At 34.5% G+C, this 24,839-nt stretch overlaps 2 protein-coding genes across 2 annotated transcripts in view; both read left to right on the top strand.

The window, feature by feature from the left end:
* Positions 1 to 24,839, top strand: part of LOC144973219 (uncharacterized) — a 498,849-nt gene that overhangs the window by 10,762 nt on the left and 463,248 nt on the right. The gene's annotated exons all lie outside the window — the stretch shown is intronic.
* Positions 7,917 to 22,841, top strand: LOC144973211 (large ribosomal subunit protein eL34-like). The gene is made up of 5 exons (XM_078915378.1): positions 7,917 to 7,993; positions 8,210 to 8,274; positions 18,398 to 18,491; positions 20,996 to 21,099; positions 22,705 to 22,841. Exons 2-5 carry the CDS (start codon positions 8,210 to 8,212, stop codon positions 22,808 to 22,810), a joined length of 369 nt encoding a protein of 122 aa, XP_078771504.1. The 5' UTR covers positions 7,917 to 7,993; the 3' UTR covers positions 22,811 to 22,841.

Below are 24,839 nucleotides of genomic sequence, written 5' to 3'. Positions count from 1 at the left end.
AATGTTTGTCCAGTATTATTTGGAATTCAAGAGAACTGATTATCGTCCTTCAATTCATGTTCATACAGGGTGATAGTATAGAGTAGTGCACTTATATCGACATCACCGGTCAGCATATGTCAATAGAGGTTTCGTAGATTTGCTGTACAAGCAAAAAAAATAAAAATAAAAATTGGAGGAGAATCTAATGGGATTGGAATAACTGCAAGCATTATCAATGTGGATTATTTAGGAGTCCTTATGATGTTGACTTTAAGTTCTTGGTTTCGAACAAGTCATTGTGATTATCTGCTTCCTTGTGCAAAGAATCGTCTTGTTGTAGTCTCCTTCTTGGGTGCTCAGTCGAATGGAGCATCACCATTGGAGTGTTTTTGGCAAAGCTGTGCAGGGGCTTGCCTGCTGCCATTGCCGCTTGCCTGATGTAGGTTATTTTGGTTTGGCATTTTCTCCAACTACATCATCCGAATTTGGCTTCGTTTAGATTTCAGCAATGATTGCGTTATTAGGTTTTCCCTGTTGATTTCAACATTTATTTCAATGTTGCTATCATGATGTACTCTTACAATTTCACAGGCGTTCGTACTGGGTGGGGATCTTGACCTCCCATAGCGGGCAGGGAGGTAGATACTGTGTCTTCTATCCCCTTATATCTGTTATCCAACATGCTTTCTGTCTATGTCTCGGAATGAGATTACTTGGCTTTGTCCTGGCACTGGCCGGAATCCTAGCTGGGAGGGAAACAGTCAAATGCATAGTTATTGTTTTGGGAGATGGTATTTTTTTCCTTGTAAATCATCTCTCTGTTATGTATTATTATTTTTATTTTGAATGTATAATGTAAGCATTTGAGTGTGTTCCTCTTTGTTGGATTTTGTGCTTGTGTCTGGATGAGACTTGTAGGTGATTTCAAACTAAGTACATTGGTGGTATGCTCTTGGAATCTACATCTGATCCCTATTTGTTCTCAGTTCCCCTTTGTTTTACTTTTTCTTGGGTGCTTTAATTGTAATTCTATAACTTTTTGCTGTCCCATTTTCTTCCTATTTACTGGCGCTGATATAACCTAAATGTGTTGCAAGCGCCGTAAAACCCTTCAAAACAAACACAAACAGGCCTTCGTGGGGTTCACACTGGGTGGGGTTCCTGACCTCCCATAGTGGGGCAGGGAGGTACTTACTGTGTGTTCTATATCTTTTTCCAACATGCTTTCTGTCTTTGACTTGGGATGAGATTACTTGGTTTTTTCCTGGCCCTGGCTGAGAGGGAAACAGTCAAATGTATTGTTTTGGGAGATGATATTTTTTGTCTTGTAAATCATCTCTCTGTTATGCATTGTATTGTTTGTTTTACATCTATCTATATGATTTATAAACATTTGAGTGTGTTCCTTTTAGTGGGGACCCGTGCTCGTGTCAGGATGAGACATTTAGGTGGTCTCAAACTAAGTACAGTGTGCTCTTGGAATATACATCTGTTCCCTATTTGTTCCCAGTTCCCCTATGTCTTCCTTTTTCTTGGGTACTCAACTTGTAGTTCTAGAACTTTTTACTATCCCATTTTCTTCCTTTTTATTGGCGCTGATATGACCTAAATGTGTTGCATGCGCCTTAAACCCTTTAAAAGCAAAAACAAACGAAATTAATGTAGGTGACTCCTGGCAATATAACCTTAATATAAACAAGATTACTATGTGTATCAATAAAAGTTTACACAGATCCCAAGTTCTTATTAATTTATTCCTGGACATTTATTTTGTGTTGTTGAAAAAGGAGATTAGCAGGTTTTTATGATTTGTATCATGTCTGTTACACCAATGTAAAATGTTTATGCTTGGGGGTTCCAGATTTTTTTTCACCAGTGTCATGAGATTCTTCTCAACAAAAATATTTTTCCTGTTTGAATCGAGGAAAATGGTAAGGGAATTAGTACACATCTCAAATATGTATATTATAGTTCTGTGATGATGGAGGCTCACCTTTCTGTGCAATAAAATTTCAATTGAAAGACGAAATAATATCATATTACGATAAAATATTTTATAACCATGAGACCCCCTTTTATTTTTTTTTAAAGTGTCATTGTATCTATAGCGACCTGCGCTGTTAGTGCATAATTTATTTATTCATCTCATTTTGATTTTAATATATATTTTTTCTTCACTTTATTAGTCTGCTTTTTCGTTTATATTTTTATAATTATTGCCATATATTATTGTTATAATTACTACATTGTTGTTGTGACCATCATCGTGAGTGTTAGATTACATCATTAAACAGATCATAGATAATATTGGGATTTATTTCATTTTTTGTGTGCTCAGCAAAGTGCCAAGATCGTTAAGATCTTGGGACAGATAAGGGCCCACGACCCCCCTTTTCTGTGGGATTGGGCCTTTTGACCTCTCATGCTGGTAGTAGGAGAGGTCATTCTTGATGCATCTTCTGTCCCCCTGTATATGTTTTCCAACATGCTTTCTGTCTTTGTCTTGGGATGAAATTACTTGGTTTTGTCCTTGCCAGGTACCCTAGCTGGGAGGGAAACGGTCAAATGTATAGTTTTTTTTGTTTGATATTCTTTGTCTTGTAATTCATCTCTCTATGCACTCTATTATGTTATGTTTACATATTATATAGGATTTGTAAACATTTGAGTGTATTCCTCATATTGGGGACCTGTGCTTGTGACTGGATGAGACTTTTAAGGTGATCTCAAACTAAGTACGTTGATAGTGTGCTCTTGGAATCTACATCTGTTTCCTATTTGAGCCAATTCCCCTTTGTCTTACCTTTTCTTGGGTGCTTTAATTGTAATTTTAGAAGTTTTTACAGTTTGCGGTGTCTTCTATCCCCCTGTATCTGTTTTCCAATTGCTTTCTGTCTTTGTCTTGGAGTGAGATTATTTGGTTTTGTCCTGACCTTGGCCGGAGTCTTTGGCTGGGAGGGAAACAGTCGAATGTATAGTTATAGTTTTGGGAGATGATATTTTTTTCCTCGTAAATCATCTCTCTGTTACGTACTGTTGTTATTTTCATTTTTAACATATGATTTGTAACCATTTGAGTGTATTCCTCTTAGTCAGGACCTGTACTTGTGTCTGAATGAGACTTTTAGGTGATCTCAAACTAAGTACACTGATAGTGTATTCTTGGATTTGAATTTTTTTCCTTTTTACTGGCGCTGATATGACATTAATATGTTGAAAGCGCCCTAAAACCCTTTACTCTGTCGCAACCAGTTATTTTCAGAATTTTACCCGAAACTTTATAGATATTAAAAATAGATATTTTGCTTTAAGAAAAATGAGCTCTGTCAAGTTTTTATTGCTATGACTATAAGAAGATGAAATCAGAATAAGGATCAGATCATAGTCTGTGCATTTGTGGCAAATAGAGATACCCCTAAGCTTGTTGCTCTCCCATTTTTACATTTGCCATGAATTGGGTAATGAGACAGAAGACCACAACAGATGGATTCGATGGGCACTTTTCACTTCGCTAGAGTGTGTGTGTGTGGACTTTGCAGACGACATAGCACTTTTGATTTTGACACAACACACAACAACATATGCCAGAGAAATCATCAAGACTCAACTCTTGCGGCCAACATAGGACTGAAAATAAATACTAAAAAGTCAGAATGAATCACTTTAAACAATCAACACCCCTCCCCGATTCTAATTAGCGAAAAATTACCAATAATCAAAGAATTCTTCAAGTTTATGCAGCCTTATTACAAGTACTAGCGGAGCTGAGAGAGACATTAATAGACGCATTGATAAAGCGAGGAACACATTTCAATTACTGAACATGTGTTTTGAGAACTAAAAGGTTACAGTACGAAAACGAAACTTTAAAATGTACTAAAGTTGTAAAAATGGCCGTCTCTTTTCACTCATTGAAGTGCAAATACTCTTCAACAGTCGTAACGTCACTTCCTTCCTAATGACGCATGGTAACTTAGTAACATTGGCTCTAAACTATCGGAACAATGGCGGACGCCGTATGAAATATTTCTCCGGCGAGCATAAAAGCGTATCAAGAGGAAAAACCCATAAATTTGATCATGTTTTGGCTTTTACACATTCTGATCATAAGGCATATGAAAAGTTCTAGCCAGCATGAAAAATAAAAAGTAATGATTTTCTTTGTTTAGAACCAAGATGGCCGCCGTTGTCGGGTGGCGTGACATCAGACTACTGAATCCAATTGAGTTGATATTTTGTGGTAATATGTGAAAAGTACTTACCATAATCCAATGAAATTTGAAACATAAATAGAAGAAAGGTGCATATAACCTTATTAACGGCAAAATCTCTCCTCTTGGTAGTTTTAGAAATATTTGCATCTGTTTTTAACGGTCTTCTTGTAATCGCACCATTTTTGCTGTTTGACATAATCTAAAATGACCATTTTTCTAATTGTGTGCCAACTTTCAGTCATATATTCATCGATAAACAGCGTCATAATTATTTTTTTTAAATAGCATACACGCAATCGCCGTGTCCCATATATTGCCTTGATTTCGAGTCATTTCGACACCCAAATCGAGGCCCAAGGATTTCAGTAAGATCGTCATTGCTCACTTCTGTATGGATCTGAATGGTGGAGGATGACAGTCAGCGACATTACAAACTGTCTAAAATTAAATTGAAGTTAAACGTGCTCAAAGCGCTTTACAATGGGTCCCTGCCCAACAGCAACATTTAACATTTAGGACAAGACATGACGCCTGTTAGGCGATATTATAATTTTTTTCGAACAGAGACAATGCTGTTAACGGCCAGGTACTCATTTTACACCTGAGTTCGATGAGAGAATGTGAGTAAAGAGCATTTTCCAAGGACTCAACTATGCGCCGAGCGAGGCCCGAACCCAGGACCTTCCGATCCGAAAGCGAGTGTCATACCACAAGACCATATAGCCGCACAAACTGTCTACATTGTAAGTCGATCTAACTCTAACATATAATAAAACATTTCTTGCACCCTTGCGTTTTGTAATCCGAGATTTGCTCATGGCGCACGCATTATGCAGAGTTCCTACACGTCACAGCGTTTTAAAAAAAAAACAACCACAAAAAGGCCGTGAAAGCGTCCTGAATTCTAATACGTCTGAATTCAAGAATCCTATCATTAAAATCATCACAGAGAGGTCAACTAAATGGAAAAATAGATAAACGAATAAACAAATTAAAAAAACAAACGAAAAACAGATCGCTTTTAGAACTCGCGTACTTTAAAAAAAAAAAAGAAAAGAAAATTGAGCAGAACCTACCTACTACTCGGATGGCTATAAACTGACATTGAACATCAAAATGTCATGGAACCATCATTTAGACAAAATATGTCACAAAGCTAACGACAATCTAAATTTTCTGTCATCGTGTCCAAGAGCAGAAAAAAAAAAGAACAAAGCTTTACCACACTGTTAGGACCCAGCTTGGAATACAGCTATTAACTCCTAGGCGAAGAAAACCATAAACCAGCTTGAAAAAGTTCGAAGGCGGGCCTACAGATTTTTCCATAACTATAACAATAGGAAAAGTATAACAAACATGACAGCAGTGAGCAACTGGACCATCAAAAATAAATAAATATATATTTTAAAAAGGAGGAGGAGGAGAAGAAGAAGAAGAAGAAGAAGAAGAAGAAGAAGAAGAAGAAGAAGAAGAAGAAGGAGGAGGAGAAAGGAGCTCAGCGTTCAGCTACTCAACTCCCAAGTGAATGCACAATCAGTCCTTTTCCCACAAGTACAAAAAGGTCATGGAATTCTCTCCCCGACAACTTGAGACATTCTGAAAGTTATGAAAAAATAATTTAGTATTATTGTGATAGGGAGATATAATCTAACACCAACCCACACCACAAAAATGTTGCATCTACCTTCAGTATTGAAGCTGCAACAGTGTGGTTTGCATTGAACTGGATTATGAAAATACGTGACCGACCGTCTCAAAGCGGTATTATGTCGGGATGACCTAGGTGCTGGAAATTGAATTTATAGCCACATATTCAAAACTTGGAGCTAATTTTTAACCGTTATGGCATAGAATAGTCATGATTTGATGCATTACAAATGTCTCCGAGCTCGTGTTTTGTTATTTCAATCCCAAAGTCACGTTTCGAATCCGATTCATCCCGAGATTATGCCGTTGGGAGACAGTGGGTCTCACATAATATATTATTTTAAAATATACTCCTTCTAATTATATTATATATTTTTTAAAAATTGTTTTGTTATTGAACGCTGCAGTTCAAAACAATTTTCTTTAATAAATCAATGCAATTCTTTCATCCCCTATAACGGGCAAGCCTAACTTGGAAAAAACATTAAATCGTTATATTTAGGGGTTAAAAAGTGTATCGTAATAATAATAATAATAATAATAATAATAATAATAATAATAATAATAATATAATAATAATAATAATAATAATAACAATAATAATAATAATAAATAATATTTCTTCTTCTTCTTCTTCTTCTTCTTCTCTTCTTCTTCTTTCTTCTTCTCTTCTTCTTCTTCTTCTTATTATTATTATTATTTTATTATTATTATTATTATATATTATTATTATTATTATTATTATTATTATTTATTATTATTATTATTATTATATTATTATTATTATTATTATTATTATTATTATTATATTATTATTATTATTATTATTATTATTATTATATATTATATTATTATATTATTATTATCTTATTATATATTCATTATTTTCTTATTCTTCTTCTCTCTTCTTCTTACTTCTTCTTCTTCTTCTTCTTCTTCTTCTTCTTCTTCTTCTTCTTCTTCTTCTTCTTCTTTTTCTATCATTACATAATAATAATAATAATAATAATAATAATAATAATAATATAATAATAAAAAATAATAATAATAATAATAATAATAATAATAATAATAATAATAATAATAATAATAATAATAATAATAATAATAATAATAAATAATAGTAATAATGATAATAACAATAATAATAATAATAATAATAATAATAATAATAATAATAATAATAATAATAATAATAATAATAATATAATAATATAATAAATAATAGATAATAAAATAATATAATAATAATAATAATAATAATAATAATAATAATAATAATAATAATAATAATAATAATATAATAATATTTATATAGCGCGTTTCGTCGAAAGCTCAAAGCGCTTTAACCAATCCAACCAAGTTATCAAAACAATTAAGAGCATAAAAGGGCATCAATACAATATCATCAATATAAATTTCACATACAATACATTTAAAATTCAATTATGTAAATATTTCCTGAAAAGATATGTTTTCAGGGCTTTTTTGAAAATGTCTATTGAGTATTGAGCTCGAGAATCTCACAAATTGAGGGAGATCATTCCACATCGTGGGTCCGAATTTCATAATAGACCTATCACCAAAATTCTTAAGTTTAGTTTTAGGAGATGCTAACAATTTTGAATCGTGGGATCTAAGATTTCTCAGAGGTACGTATGGTTGGAGTAAAGAGGGACAGAAGACTCAAATTCACCATTATTATTATTATTATTATTATATTATTATTATTATTATTATTATTATTATTATTATTATTATTATTATTATTATTATTATTATTATTATTATTATTATTATTATTATTATTATTAATTATTATTATTATTATTATTATTATTATTATTATTATTATTATTATTATTATTATTATTATTATTATTATTATTGTATTTATTATGATTATTATTATTATTATTATTATTATTATTTATATCATCATCATCATCATCATCATCATCATCATCATCATCATCATCATCATCATCATCATCATCATCATCACCATTACTATTATTATTATCATCATCATCAACAAAAAGTTCACCAGTTATACCAATGTAATAATAAGAAGTACTTCACCAAGGGAGCTAACTTATTTTTTCGTCTTCAGTTCCGTTTCCTTTTCTTCATCATAACAACAATCCAAGGTAGCCTATATTTCTTTACTGTTAATTAAAATCTGTTATCATCAATATGAAATCTACATCAACGCTTATAATTCAAATCTCCTGTCCCAAGAGACATGCAACGTACTCTTTGTTATCGAAATTGATAACAATTTGATTGTAATTTATCAAATAAACAATTTGTCCTGACCATCAATTCTTAACATTTCAACTTTCGTTTTTAATTTTGATCCTCAGATGGTTCAACGTCTTACCCTCAGACGTCGCCTGTCTTACAACACAAAGTCCAACAAAAGGAAGATGTAAGTGGTTGACATGCAGTTCTATTTCCATTTATTTTGGGATGAAAGCATCATTGTCATTATTAAGTCTGGTGCGGGTATCGGCATCGGTAGGCACTTTGATAACTCCAGTCCAGTGGCCGCCGATGGAGTAGCCTAAGGTGAACTCGTTTTTTGGAACTTTATTTTTGGCCCTTAACTGTTATTTGTGAACCCATGTGACTAATTTTGGTATTTTAAATTTAAAGGGCACAAAACAAGCTTTCTAACGGTGTAGTATTTCATTCTTATTATTATTCCTGATTGTATTTCTCAGAAAGTTAATTTAAGGAAATAAAAATTTATCAGTTTTTGAATTATAAGGACTTTTAAAATTATGGATACATTTTAATTATACCTCATACATTGATAGATAATTAATTGAAGAACATCTCTGCCAAATTTCATCAAAATTGATACACACGCTCATTATTTTACCCGCCATCAACCCCACTTTTTTGGACAAAAACCTCATTTTTTTCCATTTTCATTTTTCCTAAATTTTTTCCATACTTTTCATACATGAAAATGATTTATATGAAGATAAAGCTTATTTTCTGACCTTTAAATTTAAAATGATACATAACACTTGCCATTTATTTTTAATTGAAACAATATTACTGAAAGCAATAAGTGGGCCATCTTGACTGCACAACTCAAAATTTCCAGATAGCCGCGAGATGCTGATTTTGAGGCAGCAGTGAGATCACAGATTCTCTCTGTAAAATTGACAAAAAATTTCAACAGAAAAATTTAAATAACTGTAAGTCGTAGAGAAACAGATAAGGTATCAAATTTTATGTTTTTCCAGGTAGTTGCATGAAAATTTGAGATTGCAGCAATTGTTTTCAAAATAGTCTCATGCTATTCTGCAAGAAATACACTTTTCAATGGTACCAAAATTATGACAATGTGACAATTAGAACCAAAGTTACGGGATTATTAGTCCGCAAAAGTGGACCAAAATACTTAATATAATTTAAGAGGAAAAAAGAAACTAAAACTGTGACCAGAGAGCAACCGAAAAGCGGGGGAAATGGAAAATCACGGTTATTTGGGATGGAATACATATAAAACCATATATCAAAATGATCGCAAAGGAAAGACGAAGCAAATTTTAAAAAAATTAAATGATTATTATGCAATATTATGCAACGTCGTGCAATTACATAACCCTAGAAAATGAAAAAAAAGACGCGAGGAACGGATAATAACTTTAAAAACAGATTTGAGGGTGGTCTTCTTCCAGAGCATGCTTACAATACTATGGCTATGATTAATTTTGAACACAAAAATTGTTAAAACAAGAGGAAAGGAGCGTAAACGTATGAATTTAGACACTAAAGTTGTGTCCTTGGGGAAGGCACTTAATATTTGGCATTGGCAAATGAGCAACAGACGAAAGATGACTGGTATTCGGAGAGAAGAAAAAAAAAACAAAAAAACAATGAACAGGGCTAGAAATAAAGTTGAACAAGTGTCAGTAAATGCAACTTGCAAATGTACTGCCCAATGTTTTTGCATCCTTGGACAAGACATTTGGGCACCAACAGTACTCGGGAGAAACAAGCTTGCCGCTTTATATATGCAAACATGGTCAGTGATAAAAATGCAAAATTAAAAACAAGAACTACATAAGAGTGGTAGAGAAAACTTAACCTGAAAATGCAAAATTGAATATTACGTAACATATTACATAATAACAAACAATAAGCCGATAAATACCGACACTTTGCAAACTTTCTGCAACATAGGCATGTCATATATCAAACTGAACATCTCGAAGAGATGTATCATATGACTAACTATTAAACTACATTAAAATTGAAATGAACTTTAGAAAATTTGATAATTGCTTTGCATTCAACATCACTAAGAGAACAGATTAAAGGGTACTCACGTACTGACTCGCTTAAATCCATAAGATGGCTGATATGTGGCAAAAGACAGAAGACAACAAAATCTAGGCACTCTGGGTTGTTGGCTGCATGGAATGTAGACACAGGCAATATCCAGGTAATGATACTGAATAAATACATCGAAGTCCAAGCAATGATACAGAAGTAGTTGGGGGAGACTGACGATCGAATTCATGTTGTTACTTCAATTTCATATTTAAAATACAAGGCAGATTATTGGAGCTGGAGGAGGCAGTCGACGGGAGTTGGAGGTGGCAGACAATCAAATTCATGTCGTTATTTCAGTCTCATATTTAAAAATACAAGACAGACGACTGGAGTTAGAGGCGGCAGACGACTGGAGTTGGAGGTGGCAGACAATCAAATTCATGTTGTTATTTCAATTTCATATTTAAAAATACAAGGCGGATTATTGGAGCTGGAGGAGGCAGATGACGGGAGTTGGAGGTAGCAGACAATCAAATTCATGTTGTTATTTTCAATCTCATATTTAGAAATACAAGGCAGATTATTGGAGCTGGAGGCGGCAGACGACGGGAGTTGGAGGTGGCAGACAATCAAATTCATGTTGTTATTACAATTTCATATATTCAAAAATACAAGGCAGATTATAGGAGCTGGAGGTGGTAGACAATCAAATTCATGTTGTTATTTCAATCTCATATTTAGAAATACAAGACAGACGACTGGAGTTCGAGACGGCAGACGACTGGAGTTGGAGGTGGCAGACAATCAAATTCATGTTGTTATTTCAATCTCATATTTAAAAATACAAGACAGACGACTGGAGTTCGAGGCGGCAGACGACTGGAGTTGGAGGTGGCAGACAATCTGTTTTCGCGTTTTTGAATTGTCTATTTGAGTTTGTCCGAGAATCCTCTCAATTGAGAGACATTCCTCACGTTCCGAATTTCATAAATCCTATCACCTAAATTCTATGTTTATTATAAATACAACTATTTTAATCGATCTAAGATGTCCAATACGATTGATAAAAGACAAAACTCAAATTCACCATATTAGTTTTATTATATTATCATATTATTAGTATATTACATTAATATTATTATTATTATATAATATATTATTAATATTTTTATTATTATTTTTATTAATTATTACTAATTATTATTATTAAAATTAATAAAATAAATATTAATATAATTTATTATTATATTATTATAATTATTAAATAGTATATTATGATTTATTATATTATTTTATTATTATTTTTATATCATCATCATGCATCAGCATCATCTCATCATCCTCATCATCATCATCATCATCAACCATAATCACCATTACTATATTATTATCTCATCATCATCAAAAAGAGTCACGCATTATACCAATGTACTAAAAGAAAGTACTCACCAGGGAGCGAACTTATTTTTTTCGTCTTCAGTTCGTTTCCTTTGCCTTCATCATAACAACAATCCAAGGTAGCACTAGTATTTCTATTACTGTTAAATAAAATCTGTTTATCAACAATAGGAAATCTACATCAACGCTTATAATTCAATCTCCCTGACCACACGAGACATGCAACGTAACTCTTTGTTATCGAAATTGAAAACAATTTATTTAATTTAACAAATAAACAATTGTCCCTACCATCAATTCATAACCTTCACTCGTTTTAATTTTGATCCTCAGATTTTCAAACTTCTTAAACCCTCCAGACAATCGCCGAGACTGACAACACAAAGACCAACAAAAGGAAGATTAAGTGGTGACATGAAAATTTGAGATTGCAGCAATTGTTTTCAAAATAGTCTCATGCTATTCTGCAAGAAATACACTTTTCAATGGTACCAAAATTATGACAATGTGACAATTAGAACCAAAGTTACGGGATTATTAGTCCGCAAAAGTGGACCAAAATACTTAATATAATTTAAGAGGAAAAAAGAAACTAAAACTGTGACCAGAGAGCAACCGAAAAGCGGGGGAAATGGAAAATCACGGTTATTTGGGATGGAATACATATAAAACCATATATCAAAATGATCGCAAAGGAAAGACGAAGCAAATTTTTAAAAAATTAAATGATTATTATGCAATATTATGCAACGTCATGCAATTACATAACCCTAGAAAATGAAAAAAAAGACGCGAGGAACGGATAATAACTTTAAAAACAGATTTGAGGGTGGTCTTCTTCCAGAGCATGCTTACAATACTATGGCTATGATTAATTTTGAACACAAAAATTGTTAAAACAAGAGGAAAGGAGCGTAAACGTATGAATTTAGACACTAAAGTTGTGTCCTTGGGGAAGGCACTTAATATTTGGCATTGGCAAATGAGCAACAGACGAAAGATGACTGGTATTCGGAGAGAAGAAAAAAAAAACAAAAAAACAATGAACAGGGCTAGAAATAAAGTTGAACAAGTGTCAGTAAATGCAACTTGCAAATGTACTGCCCAATGTTTTTGCATCCTTGGACAAGACATTTGGGCACCAACAGTACTCGGGAGAAACAAGCTTGCCGCTTTATATATGCAAACATGGTCAGTGATAAAAATGCAAAATTAAAAACAAGAACTACATAAGAGTGGTAGAGAAAACTTAACCTGAAAATGCAAAATTGAATATTACGTAACATATTACATAATAACAAACAATAAGCCGATAAATACCGACACTTTGCAAACTTTCTGCAACATAGGCATGTCATATATCAAACTGAACATCTCGAAGAGATGTATCATATGACTAACTATTAAACTACATTAAAATTGAAATGAACTTTAGAAAATTTGATAATTGCTTTGCATTCAACATCACTAAGAGAACAGATTAAAGGGTACTCACGTACTGACTCGCTTAAATCCATAAGATGGCTGATATGTGGCAAAAGACAGAAGACAACAAAATCTAGGCACTCTGGGTTGTTGGCTGCATGGAATGTAGACACAGGCAATATCCAGGTAATGATACTGAATAAATACATCGAAGTCCAAGCAATGATACAGAAGTAGTTGGGGGAGACTGACGATCGAATTCATGTTGTTACTTCAATTTCATATTTAAAATACAAGGCAGATTATTGGAGCTGGAGGAGGCAGTCGACGGGAGTTGGAGGTGGCAGACAATCAAATTCATGTCGTTATTTCAGTCTCATATTTAAAAATACAAGACAGACGACTGGAGTTAGAGGCGGCAGACGACTGGAGTTGGAGGTGGCAGACAATCAAATTCATGTTGTTATTTCAATTTCATATTTAAAAATACAAGGCGGATTATTGGAGCTGGAGGAGGCAGATGACGGGAGTTGGAGGTAGCAGACAATCAAATTCATGTTGTTATTTCAATCTCATATTTAGAAATACAAGGCAGATTATTGGAGCTGGAGGCGGCAGACGACGGGAGTTGGAGGTGGCAGACAATCAAATTCATGTTGTTATTACAATTTCATATATTCAAAAATACAAGGCAGATTATAGGAGCTGGAGGTGGTAGACAATCAAATTCATGTTGTTATTTCAATCTCATATTTAGAAATACAAGACAGACGACTGGAGTTCGAGACGGCAGACGACTGGAGTTGGAGGTGGCAGACAATCAAATTCATGTTGTTATTTCAATCTCATATTTAAAAATACAAGACAGACGACTGGAGTTCGAGGCGGCAGACGACTGGAGTTGGAGGTGGCAGACAATCAAATTCATGTTGTTATGTCAATTTCATATTTAAAAATACAAGGCAGATTATTGGAGCTGGAGGAGGCAGACAATCAAATTCATGTTGTTATTTCAATCTCATATTTAAAAATACAAGACAGACGACAGGAGTTAGAGGCGGCAGACGACTGGAGTTGGAGGTGGCAGACAATCAAATTCATGTTGTTATTTCAATTTCATATATAAAAATACAAGGCAGATTATTGGAGCTGGAGGAGGCAGACGACTGGAGTTGGAGGTGGCAGACAATCAAATTCATGTTGTTATTTCAATCTCATATTTAAAAATACAAGACAGACGACTGGAGTTCGAGGCGGCAGACGACGGGAGTTGGAGGTGGCAGACAATCAAATTCATATTGTTATTTCAATTTCATATTTAAAAATACAAGGCAGGAAATGAAACATGAAAATGTGGTGTCATAATGAACGTCTGACTCTGAAAACAAAAAAAGTACTTCGATTATGATTAAATCAACAAAATAAAAAGTTATATAATAATTTTTGTTGTTGTAAAGAGTAAAGTAATGAATGAAATATACTTGAATTGGCTCTATCATGCTATTCTGTATTATTTGTATTGAAATTAACCACATTAAATTAAACCAACACACTTAACCTGCAGAACAAACAAAAATAAAAGATAAAAAATAATATCAGTGGAACATAATTTTTAGTTGTCCGGTATCATCCCAGTTAAAAAGTCATTTCAGTTTCAACATTCATTCATAAAATAAAACTAAAATTATGGATGGGCCTATTTTCAGTCTTTTTACAGCAATTATTTAGCTTGAAATTATTTATACAAGTCACAAAAGCAAACACAGTCGATAGTTTACAGACTGCACTGTACACAGGAGACTCGGGGATACATCGAGAGGCAATCCTGGTTGGCCGTCGCCAACTTCATGAACACGCATCGTATTTAAAGTCACTAAAAGACGCTTTCGCCAGCATCAATCACCACCAAAATTCACACAAATAGAGAAAAATGGTTGGCGAATAATATAACATTAATTAAAAATAGGTAATATAATGAAAAATGTATTTAAAATGAAGTTAAAACTTACCAAATTTTCAAACAGCTGGCATCTGAACAAAGAATGAACGGATTAAAAATCTGAAAACGCCGCCTGATGCGCTGGCTTCTCCTCTTTAAAATGAGACCGGAAGTGACGAAATTAGTGCACAGGAAGCGATTCCACGGCAATGGAAGTAAAACTATGTTCACCGGTAAACACAATTTTCACTCCAGAGCCGTAACATCGATATCGGGGCTCGATCAGCGGCTCAGCCACGGGCGATGCGACTACCTATTTTTCCAAGTCCCATCCCCCTGACTGGGTCAAATTAAGATATAAAAAAAAAGTCCCCCCCCCTCTCAAACCCCCTACTAGAACATATTTAAAAAAAAAGAATACTGGGGATGTCAGAGTATGAGAAGGCCTCCCTAAAAGTAAAAATTCTGTTAAGTGCTAATATTTTTTATTTTTATTTGAAAGTTAAATTCGTAACGTCAAATGACAACCAACAAAAAATAAAATAAAAGTTTTATTTCCTTCCTGGAAAACATCAGTTTTTATTCTGTTTCGAACGCTGACTTAAAATTTAAAAAACTTTTTATTTGTCGCATCGCACACTAAACAAAACTAGACTGTCTATTCAGTTAGCTATATTATCATTCCACCTACACGCTCTGCTAGACGTAGTGAATGTATTCACTGCCTGTGAGAGAGGGTTGCGCAAGTCGTCTAACACACCCTAGTCGGTAAATAACAAGCATGCACAGCGTGTGTTGGACCTGGTTGTTTCTATCTATTTTGCTACCGACACACATGCATTTCTCCGACTCTCTTTTTTCCTTCCCATTTTTTTTTTTTTGATCAGTCTCAAAGTCAAAGTCAACTGGAAAAACATAATGCGAAATAAATATTTTCCTTCGAAAACTCTCAGTGGAAGTATTCTTTCCTCACCACCATGATTGTTTTCAGTTTTCTCTTTTTCCTCCACACACGACCGCACCACCACCTCCTCTTCTTCTTCTTCTTCTACTTCTTCTTCTTCTTCTTCGTTTTCTTTTATAAGAATTAATCCAAATTAATTAAAGAATCAGCTTAAAAATTGAACACAAACAAACAGGAGTGAAGATAAAGCGGCGATGACATGTCAAATGACTTTCCCCAACTCATTTATCTGTGCTGAAGGTTTTCCTCGGATCCGCGGAAATCCGCGATTTTTGTGTCAGAGGAGGAATTTCCTCCAAAAAAAAACATTTTCCTCAGTCAAATTTTCTGGCTTTGAGAGATTTGATGTGTGGTGGAACAAATTGGTGCAGTGTCCCCACTATCCAGAAGATAGCTAGAGTAGTTTATCATCTCAATGGCTCTAAAAGTGGGGGTTAGTGAAGTAAACATGTGGCGTAAAGAAAACCATTCATAATTTTCCTCCTTTTTCCCGTTTTGTCACCATCATCACTGATTTACAATACAAAATATTAGGTCCTTATTTTAGGGTACCAAAAATGAAATCCCTATTATTTGAGAGAGTATGCACATATCTGGGCCCAGGTCTGAGTTACTTATAAAATGAAAGGTAGAGAACAATTCCTACCTTTTTGAAAGATGTGTATCTAGTGCTTGACACGAGAAGCTGCTTTATCTTCGCTCCTGTTTGTTTGTGTTAAATTTTTAATCTGATTTTCCAGATACTAAGAAAAATGGTGGAGGCTAGGGAGACCAAGATTTTGGCGTAAACCGTATTTTCGTTTATGGAACTGTATCTTTACGTTGAAGAGACTAGTTCTTTTCTTCTATTTATTTATTACTTGTTTGGTTTTGTTGCTGTTCTTGTTTTGTTTTTCGCTTTTTAAAAACAATATTACCTTGTCCATCCCCCTCAAAAGTAAACGAATTATTGAAACTAAGAGAAAATTGAAAAATAAAAAATAAACTTAAAAAAAAAGAAATAAAACGAATATAATAACTTTTGAGTTAGGCGGCTGATAAGTCGCAATCTCTCTTGTCTTTTTATTTGGGGTGGGGGGGGGGGGGTGCAAGATAATAATATGTCAAAGCTTTAAAAAAAAAAGATCAGCAAAAAAAGCCAAACAACCAAGCAATAAATAAATAGAAGAAAAAAACTCGCCTCTCAAACAGAAAGAAACAGTTTCACAACAGAAAATACTATTTTATGCCGGGAAGCCAAAATCTTGGGTCTCCCTAGCCAAAACGGGCCATCTTTTTGATAAAGTTTTTAAACTCTGTACACATTAATTTAACCCAGTTAGAAGGATGGGACTTCTGGGTGGGGATCCTGCCCTACTCCCATAGTGGGCAGGGAGGTACTTGCTGTGTCTTCTATCCCCTATATGTTTTCCAACTTGCTTTTTGTCTTTGTCTTGGAATGAGATTACTTGGTTTTGTCTTGGCCCTGGCCTGAGTCCTAGCTGGGAGGGAAACAGTCAAATGCATAGTTAGTGTTTTGGGAGATATTTTTTTCCTTGTAAATCATCTCTTTGTTATGCATTATTATGTTTGTTATTTTTAATGTATATTGTAAGCATTTGAGTGTATTCCTCTTTGTTGGATTTTGTGCTTGTGTCCGGATGAGACTTATAGGTGATCTCAAACTAAGTACATTGATGGTTTGCTCTTGGAATCTGCATTTGTTCCCAGTTCCCCTATGTCTTCCGTTCTCTTGGGTGCTTTAATTGTAATTCTAGAACTTTTTACTATCCCATTTTCTTCCTTTTTACTGGCGCTGGTATAACCTAAATGTGTTGCAAGTGCTGTAAAACCCTTCAAAACAAACAATCCTGACCTCCATAGCGGGCAGGGAGGTACATACTGTGTCTTCTATCCCCTTATATCTGTTTTCCAACATGCTATCTGTCGTTGTCTTGGATTGAGGTCACTTGGTGTTGTCCTGGCCCTGGTTGGAGTCCTGGCTGGGACGGAAACAGTCAAATGCATAGTTATTGTTTTGGGAGATGATATTTTTTTCCTTGTAAATCATCTCTCTGTTATGTATTATTATGTTTGTTATGTTTAATGTATAGTGTAAGCATTTGAGTGTATTCTTCTTTGTTGGATTTTGTGCTTGTGTCCGGATGAGACTTATAGGTGATCTCAAACTAAGTACATTGATGGTATGCTCTTGGAAACTACATCTGATCCCTATTTGTTCCTAGTTCCCCTTTTCTTACTTTTTCTTTGGTGCCTTAATTTTCGTAGAACTTTTTACTATTCCATTTTCTTCTTTTTTACTGGCGCTGATATAACCTAAATGTGTTGCAAGCGCTGTAAAACCCTTAAAAACAAAAACAAAACAAGGATGGGACTTGATACCTTATTTGGGTAACTTTTTACACAATTACACCCAAAGATGTTTACATATTAATCATCAATTTATCAAATAGAGATATTTGAATCCACCTCTATATAAATGTACATTTTCAACATTTTTGTAAAACTTCCTACTGTTTTATTGTACAACAGCACCAGGACTCCAGGTGGCAAGCTGGTTTACCTCCATGTAAAGAAACGAACAAGTATTCCTATCTGTGGAGACACAAAGATTAGATTGAAAGGTGTAAGTATTTTGAATTGTCAAATTTCTTTAAATACCTTTGTCACCATTGTATTCAGAACGTGTTGATAGAGAATGCCTCATTTACCTTCTAACAATTGTTATTCGGTTCTTTTCATTGACCGTCGCAATGCAAGTTGATACACTTCGCTGATGATTCCAATAATATCCCAAACATATACTAATAATACCAGGAATAGTGTGTGACCAGAGCTGATTGCATATTTCTTTTCACACAGAGAATGTGGTCTCCCACCACTGAGTAAAGTCTTCATTCAGGGTCATAAATTCCACAGCTTCAGGTTATGTACAGATTTCTGTAGCATTAAATTGACAATAGCAATTGCTTGCTTGGATAGCACTAGTCTATGGCATAGTACTTTCCAAACTGCCTAATCACCATTGGATGGACAAGAGTGTTATTAGTGTGACACGAGTATTCTAATACTTAGCAATGAGGACCCTGACAGCTAACAACCCCACTTTAATTATAATATTAATTGACATGAAGACTGCTTTTTAAAACAGATACAAAAATTATCATAAAAATACTTTTTTTAAAAATTCCACTAAATATTTTTTTTGTTGTAATCTGTTAGAAACAGTCTGTTGCAGTTGTATATGGCTATTATCAGGTCCCCACCACGTCAGGAATTCTTGATAAGTCTGGAATTTTAGTGGGAGAAGAAAAATAAGAATTTTGCAATCAGGTCGGGGGAAAAGTGTGACAAATGCTTGATTTTTGCAATCAAACCATTTCAACAGTCCATGAGTTTGTTTTTTTTCCACTAATGCTTCTATAACATGTCAAAGGGGGTTGGTGGAAGCAAAGATGAATTTGTAATTTGCTTTCCTTGTCCACTAGGTTGCGTTATTCCAAGGGAGACTACTACAAGAAACCAATTTGTTGGAATGTTTTTATTGTCACTTTCCCAAAACATGAATTTCAATTGCTACAAGTCTGTACAATTGAAGATCATAATGAATGTTCGAAATTGTCGACAAGGGTGTTATGGTCAAAGGTTCATGAATTCAAATTGACATAAACTAATTTGCAGGTCTGCTGGCCCAAATTTTTATGGCCTCTCCTCTCATTGTTGTAATTGTAATGGAAATACTCTAAGTCTAAGATTAAACCAATGAAAATTGTCAATTACAACAATGTTAAATCAAACCCACATTTGTGTTAGTGTTAGGTTATTAGTCCTGCCAATTTGTGCACATAGATTCAGATCCTTCTGTTCGAATTTTATGATTTTCTGATGAGAGTGCTATTGGCATTTTGTATCTATCTTCATGTGCTCCAGTGTGGTACAGATTGTAGACTAGATTAGTATCAGACTTAGATATGGTTCTCATTTGGCAATGGCAGCACAATGTAAAGGAGTCTTATTGTTCAGTGTGTTAATAGAAAAAATACAGTTAAATCATTGATAGATTGACAATGGCCTCCCATATGAAGGCTAAAAATATTTATTGCTACATAAGGCCAAAAACAAGAATACCATTTTCAACGTCACAAGACTTCATGTCATTAACTCACTCAACCCTAAACACCGACTATATCCGTAGTTTACCAAGGTTACTTTTACCCCATGACTATTTTTTACATTTCTCTGGAACAAATTATAGGCGTAGTATCATGGCCGACTAGAGTACTATAGTTACATCATGCGTAGTATTAGAGCTAATGATTTTAGTTTTTTGCATGTTAGTGGTAGTTGAATAAAACCATCTATGCACATTCTCATTTTTAATACATTTTTTTTTCCAATTTTGAAAAGTAGCAAAAATCTCTAGGATTGAGTGAGTTAAAAGTACATACATGTAGTATTGGTGATAATGGTGATGCTTGTAGTTGTAGTTTAGGTATTCTAAGGCGAGAGTTTATAGTCTTTACTATGAATTATTTAAAGATATATATGCATTTAAGTGGAAATTTGACAGATTATTTGTTAAATTTAACTTTTTAGGGGCCAATTTTTGGACATCACAAATTCGTTTCTACGTAGAATTAGACCATGGACAAAAATTTCAAGGATTTGGTGGGGACCCTCTTATGTAGAAAAGGTGTGATGGTGATAGTTTGTCTGATCTTGTGACTGAACAATTGACATTGTAGTTTCAATTTCATAGTAAAAAGGTAGTTGCTTGACAGAATCACTTAATGGAAGTGGCCTGTGTGTGGGATCAGTTGAATAATGTGCCTTATCAAACTCAGATCACCATGGCAGTGTTACCAATGGGTGTAAATGCAAGTGGAGTGTGCAGTTATTGGGGCATTTTGAACCCTCATCATACACCCACTTGGTGTAGAAATTTAAACCTGGTGTTTAATGAAGTGTTCTCTTGTCTTGTGATGCCATAGTGAATCTGAATGCCAGTTAACTTCTTCAGGTCTGGGTTAGGGATGTTCATCTATCTAGTGTAGTGTAGTTGATTCAATACCGTTCGATAGTCGAGCATTGTTTAGAGGTTTATACATTTCATTGTCTGCTTTTTCACAGGTTACAGGTGCAAGACCAAACAAACTGTCTAAGATGTGCAAAAGGAAGAAGACTGTAACCCGTGCCTATGGAGGTTCAAGATGTCACAAAGCTGTCAAAGAAAGGTGAGTTACTTCAGCACTGAAGTTTTTTTTGTTTTTGCCTCTCTTCTGGCTCTGTTTTAAGTTTGCTATTTTGATTGAAAGTTGCAACTGAAATGGAATCTAGTATGAGCAGTTAAGGACAAGCATACCAGGACTGCCACAAGTCCTCTGAGTATAAAACTCAGAGCTATCAACTTTCTAGGATTATGTGAAATTCCATGATTTCGTAAATTTTCAGTGATTCGCAGCTGATCCGTGATCATGGATGGGTGGCAATTTTCCAGTTAGTTTTGGTTTCATGATAATGTGGGGTAGATTTCCTCTATGTATAATGATGATCGTAAAAAATGTTTCATTGATATTATTGCACCACATTTATTACAACAATTAATTCAGTAGGTTATATATAGCGGCTACTGCATCGCATTGCGGCCTGGAAGGTCCAGGATTTGACTCCCTGTTCTGGCACTTTCTTTCTTTTTTTTTTTCCCTTGGGTAAGATTATTTATCCCCAATTTCCTCACTTCTGACAACATAGGTGATTCCTGTTGACATCAGACATCTTGTTATATGGATTCTCTATATTCCTTCATGGAATGCCTAGGTGATCTAATAATGCCATGGCAGAAGGCCAAATTCTGTTTTATATACCTCTGGTTTTTACAATATTTTAGGTTTTTTAAAAAGATTTACATAAATTTGTGACTTTTTCCAGGAATTAAATTTTATTTTTTTTAATTAGATTTCTTTCTTAATTTTTTACCAGTGATTATAATAAAGTGTAATTTATACCTCACAAAACTTATGTTAATAATCATGATGATAGTAATGGTAATAATTGTTGTATAACTACATATATATGCATCTTTAAAAAAATCTTTTTTTTTTTAAATTTTGGTATTGAGGTGTCGATTGCAAACATTTTCAGTGGTTAGTTTTGAGCTGAAACCAATGTTAATTGTTTGATTACAATAAGAACATGGCTGAAAATTTGGAAATAGGATGTTGGCCCAAGTAATGTAATATACCTAATCTGAGAGTCATTACATGTCAATGGGGGGCAGAGTGGCTCCGCGGTACAGTCTTTGCTGCGTACCCGGAAGGTACCGAGTTCGATCACCTGCCACTGCGCTGTGTGGCCTTGAGCAAGTCACCTCTCCCTAGCTCAATTTGCGGCGCTGCACTGCAGCTAACGCCTGGGTTATTCCAGTCTTCCCTTGGAATAGACCCTAGAGACAAATTTCCCCTGGGAATGGGATGAATAAAGGGAATTTAAATTTTAAAAAAATTTATTTACTTCCATTGGTTTCATGACAATGACTTTCTTTTCGTAATGTCACAATTGGTTGCAGTCTTTCTAAAGTACGATTTTTTTGGGTACAATTTACTTTTTTTTGTTGTTGTATATATGATATTCTACTTGTACATACAAAAGCATATTTGTTGTTCATTGCAGAAATTTGAATAATTGAACAGGTAATTAATGAACTATTCCTTTTGCAATCATGGTTTCATCACTAAATAGCTGAATCTTTCATTACCACAAATATGCACTGTATTTATAAGTATATGAATATGATATAGCTGCCCAGCTCATTATAATCATTTTTTACTTTTTTGTTTCAGGATTATTCGTTCCTTCTTGATTGAAGAACAGAGGATTGTAGCCCAGGTTCTTAAAGCCGCTGCAGCAAAGAGTGCTGCTGCTGCTGCAGCTGCAGCTAAGAGTTAAAAATAAAATGTGATTTTATGTCAAAACACAACATGATTCTTTCCTTTGTCTTTATTTACGAGTATTAATGACAAGGGTTGGTAATATTTTGTGTGACCTATGTAAATGTTATCCCTTTTTCAGTGAGATTATTCCATCTTCTATTTTTAATGTTTTAGTTTTATGTTTTGAAATACTGTTGCTTTTGCAATGAACATCACAATGGATTGTTCTGTTTTGTTTGGGTTTTAAACAGTTTTCCATTCCTGATACATCAGATCACACAAAGTTTTACTTAATGAATATTTTTTAATTTCTAATATTGCACTTGGAAGGGATTTCCCCTAACCATCTCCCTGTCCCCAACATGCAAGTTCTTCTTTTGCCTCTTGTCCCATCCATTTATTTTTGGGGACTTTGTCCACATTTTTTCAGTTATATTTCCAGGATGTGGGCGGAGTGGTCACTTTACTTTGTCTTCTATCCCCCTATTTCTGTTTACCCTTTCCGTGTTACTCTTTGTCATTGATCTCAATTGAGATTGCTCTTTTTGTCTTTTTTTCTCTTCTCTTGGTGCTGGCCAGGATCTTTGGCTGAGAGGGAAGCAGTCAAATGCGTAGTTTCCTTTTTTTTTGAGAGATGATTGATAGTCTATTCCATGTAAATCATGTGCTTTTATAGTTTGGGAGTGTTCTTATTATTGGCCATCAGCTAGGTGGGGGGGGGGGGGGGGGGGGTGAAATGTCTCTGTATATGGGGTCAAAAGTCTCTGTCATCATTGTTCTTCATAAACATACTTTCTGATGCTAAAATCTGTTCCTTTATCACTTCCCATATGTATATAGTTTGTGGTCGATTGTGGCCTAGTGGTCTAAGCATTAGACTTGTAAATGTAATGCTGGCATCCCAGGTTCGATTCCCGTCAGAGACCAAATAAATTGTCAAGCGACCACCGCTCTATTGGAGACTGACGTTAAATTTGGAGAGGTCCCCCATCGTCATGTTTCAGCATTGTCCTTGTCCCCAGATAAATTGTAACACGCCTCACAGGCAGTATGTGGCGTCCTATATGTTATGCGGCCGCCAGGAGTAGCATTTAAAGCGCTTTGAGCATGTTGTGGAATGTTGAAAAGCCCTATATAAAAGCTATCTATTATCATATTGTTATTCTGTTATATGTGATTGAGCTTTATATAGTGCAGTATCCACTAAATGTGCTCAAAACGCTTTACAAGGGGTCCCTGGTCAACAGCAACATTTAACATGAAGGGGTGTCACCAAAATTCATGCAACTGAGCATAGGTGTCAAAAAATGATAGAAGGCATATTGTATTTTTTCCCTGAACTACCACTTTTAGCAGAAAATGTTTGACATGACAAAAACAACGGAACATTTATGAAATAATCCTAAAATCCCAGAATTCCGCGGAAGATTGTCATCACTGGTCCGCACTATATTTTTATAAAATATTTTTTTGTTGTTGCAAGATCTCGAAAATTTGCAAGAAATTGCAAATTTCAATGCAAATCAGCGATTTTTTGCCATTTTTGGATACAAAAAACTGCCATGACAGTTGAATGCCAGTGCTCTCAAACCCGCTAAAATGTTAGCTGGGGTGAAGGCCTTTGGAAATGCTTCTGCAATAAGAATGGGGGGGGGGGGGGGGGGGGGGGGGGGAGAAGTACAATGTTTTCTCTACAATAATTTATTGCTGCTAGGGATACATATTATCATACACGATGATTGTCTAATAAAAGGAGAACTGGGTACTTGGGTGATGGTCTCGAAAAATGAAAATGTTTTAATAAATAGTTGAAGAAATTGACCTCCGTCATCCATCCGATGACCCTCTGCCTTGCTACCAGGAGGTAACACCTTCCGAAATGGCTATGTTCACTCTAGGGGGTAAATACAAAAGGGTGGTATGAAACTGCTAATGGCACTTTCACTTACATTGTCACTAACGTTCCTTTTTCTTGTGAAACTGAAACTGCCGCCCCTACTCTCTTTACGCCTTTCTTTTCGATCTTTCTCATTGGTCTTTGAAAT

The sequence above is a fragment of the Berghia stephanieae genome, chromosome 5, assembly GCF_034508935.2.
Source record: "Berghia stephanieae isolate SIO BIC M18660-M18661 chromosome 5, UCSD_Bste_1.3, whole genome shotgun sequence".
Classification (NCBI taxonomy): domain Eukaryota; kingdom Metazoa; phylum Mollusca; class Gastropoda; order Nudibranchia; family Aeolidiidae; genus Berghia; species Berghia stephanieae.
Note: the sequence above shows the minus strand (reverse complement) of the source record. Positions and strands in the feature narration are given on the sequence as shown.

Excerpts from the sequence above, each read along its gene's own strand:
- LOC144973211 (XM_078915378.1), top strand. The coding sequence starts at position 8,210 with ATGGTTCAACGTCTTACCCTCAGACGTCGCCTGTCTTACAACACAAAG. Across the intron at positions 8,275-18,397 it reads AAGTCCAACAAAAGGAAGAT|CACCAGGACTCCAGGTGGCA; the intron begins GTAAGTGGTTGA and ends ATTGTACAACAG. Across the intron at positions 21,100-22,704 it reads CACAAAGCTGTCAAAGAAAG|GATTATTCGTTCCTTCTTGA; the intron begins GTGAGTTACTTC and ends TTTTTGTTTCAG.